Source organism: Eurypyga helias, unplaced genomic scaffold (assembly GCF_000690775.1).
Source record: "Eurypyga helias isolate BGI_N326 unplaced genomic scaffold, ASM69077v1 scaffold21848, whole genome shotgun sequence".
In the NCBI taxonomy this organism is placed as follows: Eukaryota; Metazoa; Chordata; class Aves; order Eurypygiformes; family Eurypygidae; genus Eurypyga; species Eurypyga helias.
Window position 1 is genome coordinate 2,788 of NW_010267848.1, and position 664 is coordinate 3,451.

The 664-nt window shown below is 60.5% G+C and overlaps 1 protein-coding gene across 1 annotated transcript in view; it reads right to left on the reverse strand.

Moving 5' to 3' along the window:
- Positions 1–400: 400 nt before the first annotated feature.
- Positions 401–664, reverse strand: part of LOC104514039 (PHD finger protein 13-like) — a gene marked incomplete at its 5' end in the record, with an annotated part of 1,540 nt that continues 1,276 nt past the window's right edge. Inside the window, one exon of the mRNA XM_010157575.1 lies at positions 401–627. Coding sequence (XP_010155877.1) covers positions 401–627 — 227 coding nt within the window. The remainder of the gene's footprint in view (positions 628–664) is intronic.

Below are 664 nucleotides of genomic sequence, written 5' to 3' on the forward strand. Positions count from 1 at the left end.
CAAGGAAAACGGTGAGGAAAAAGGAGGATGGGGAGTCACATCTTGGGATATCTGTAAGCTTCCACCACACCACAGAAAAACTACTAGGACTAGGTTCTCCTCGGCTGCCCTGGGGGAAAGGCACTGAGCCAGCTTTGTGCGAGGACAGATGTTCCAGAGCGACCTAGTGCGTGGCTGGACCGCCCTTCCCTCCCCCCCCACACCTCTGGGGTAACCGAGCTCCGTGGCCAACGCGATCCCTAGGGAGGACACGTGTGGCAGCTTCCAGGAGCCAGAAGTGCAAGGGGGACTTGCCAGCCCTGCGGCCCCCCCCCCTGCCATTACTGTGCATTGATTGTCTAGCCAAACGGGGCTACGGTCTTGAGAAGGGGACCCCCGGCCTCCCTGCTCTGCAGCAGCTTCAGTCACAGAAGCGCTTGCGGGGCACCGTCCGGGCTCGGTTCGAGCGGCGGATCTCCTGCTTGGCGTCGCGGCATCGCTGGCAGATGAAAACCTCAGGCACGTTGGATTTGCGGATCTTGGCACAAGAGAGGTGGATCCAGGTAGCGCATTCGTTACATTCGATCATGGGCCTCCCCGCGAAGGGCTTCAGGCAGAAGCAGGTGATCAGATCCCAGGCATCGTCGTCTGGGCAGGGAGAGAGACACGGGTCAGAAACCACCTC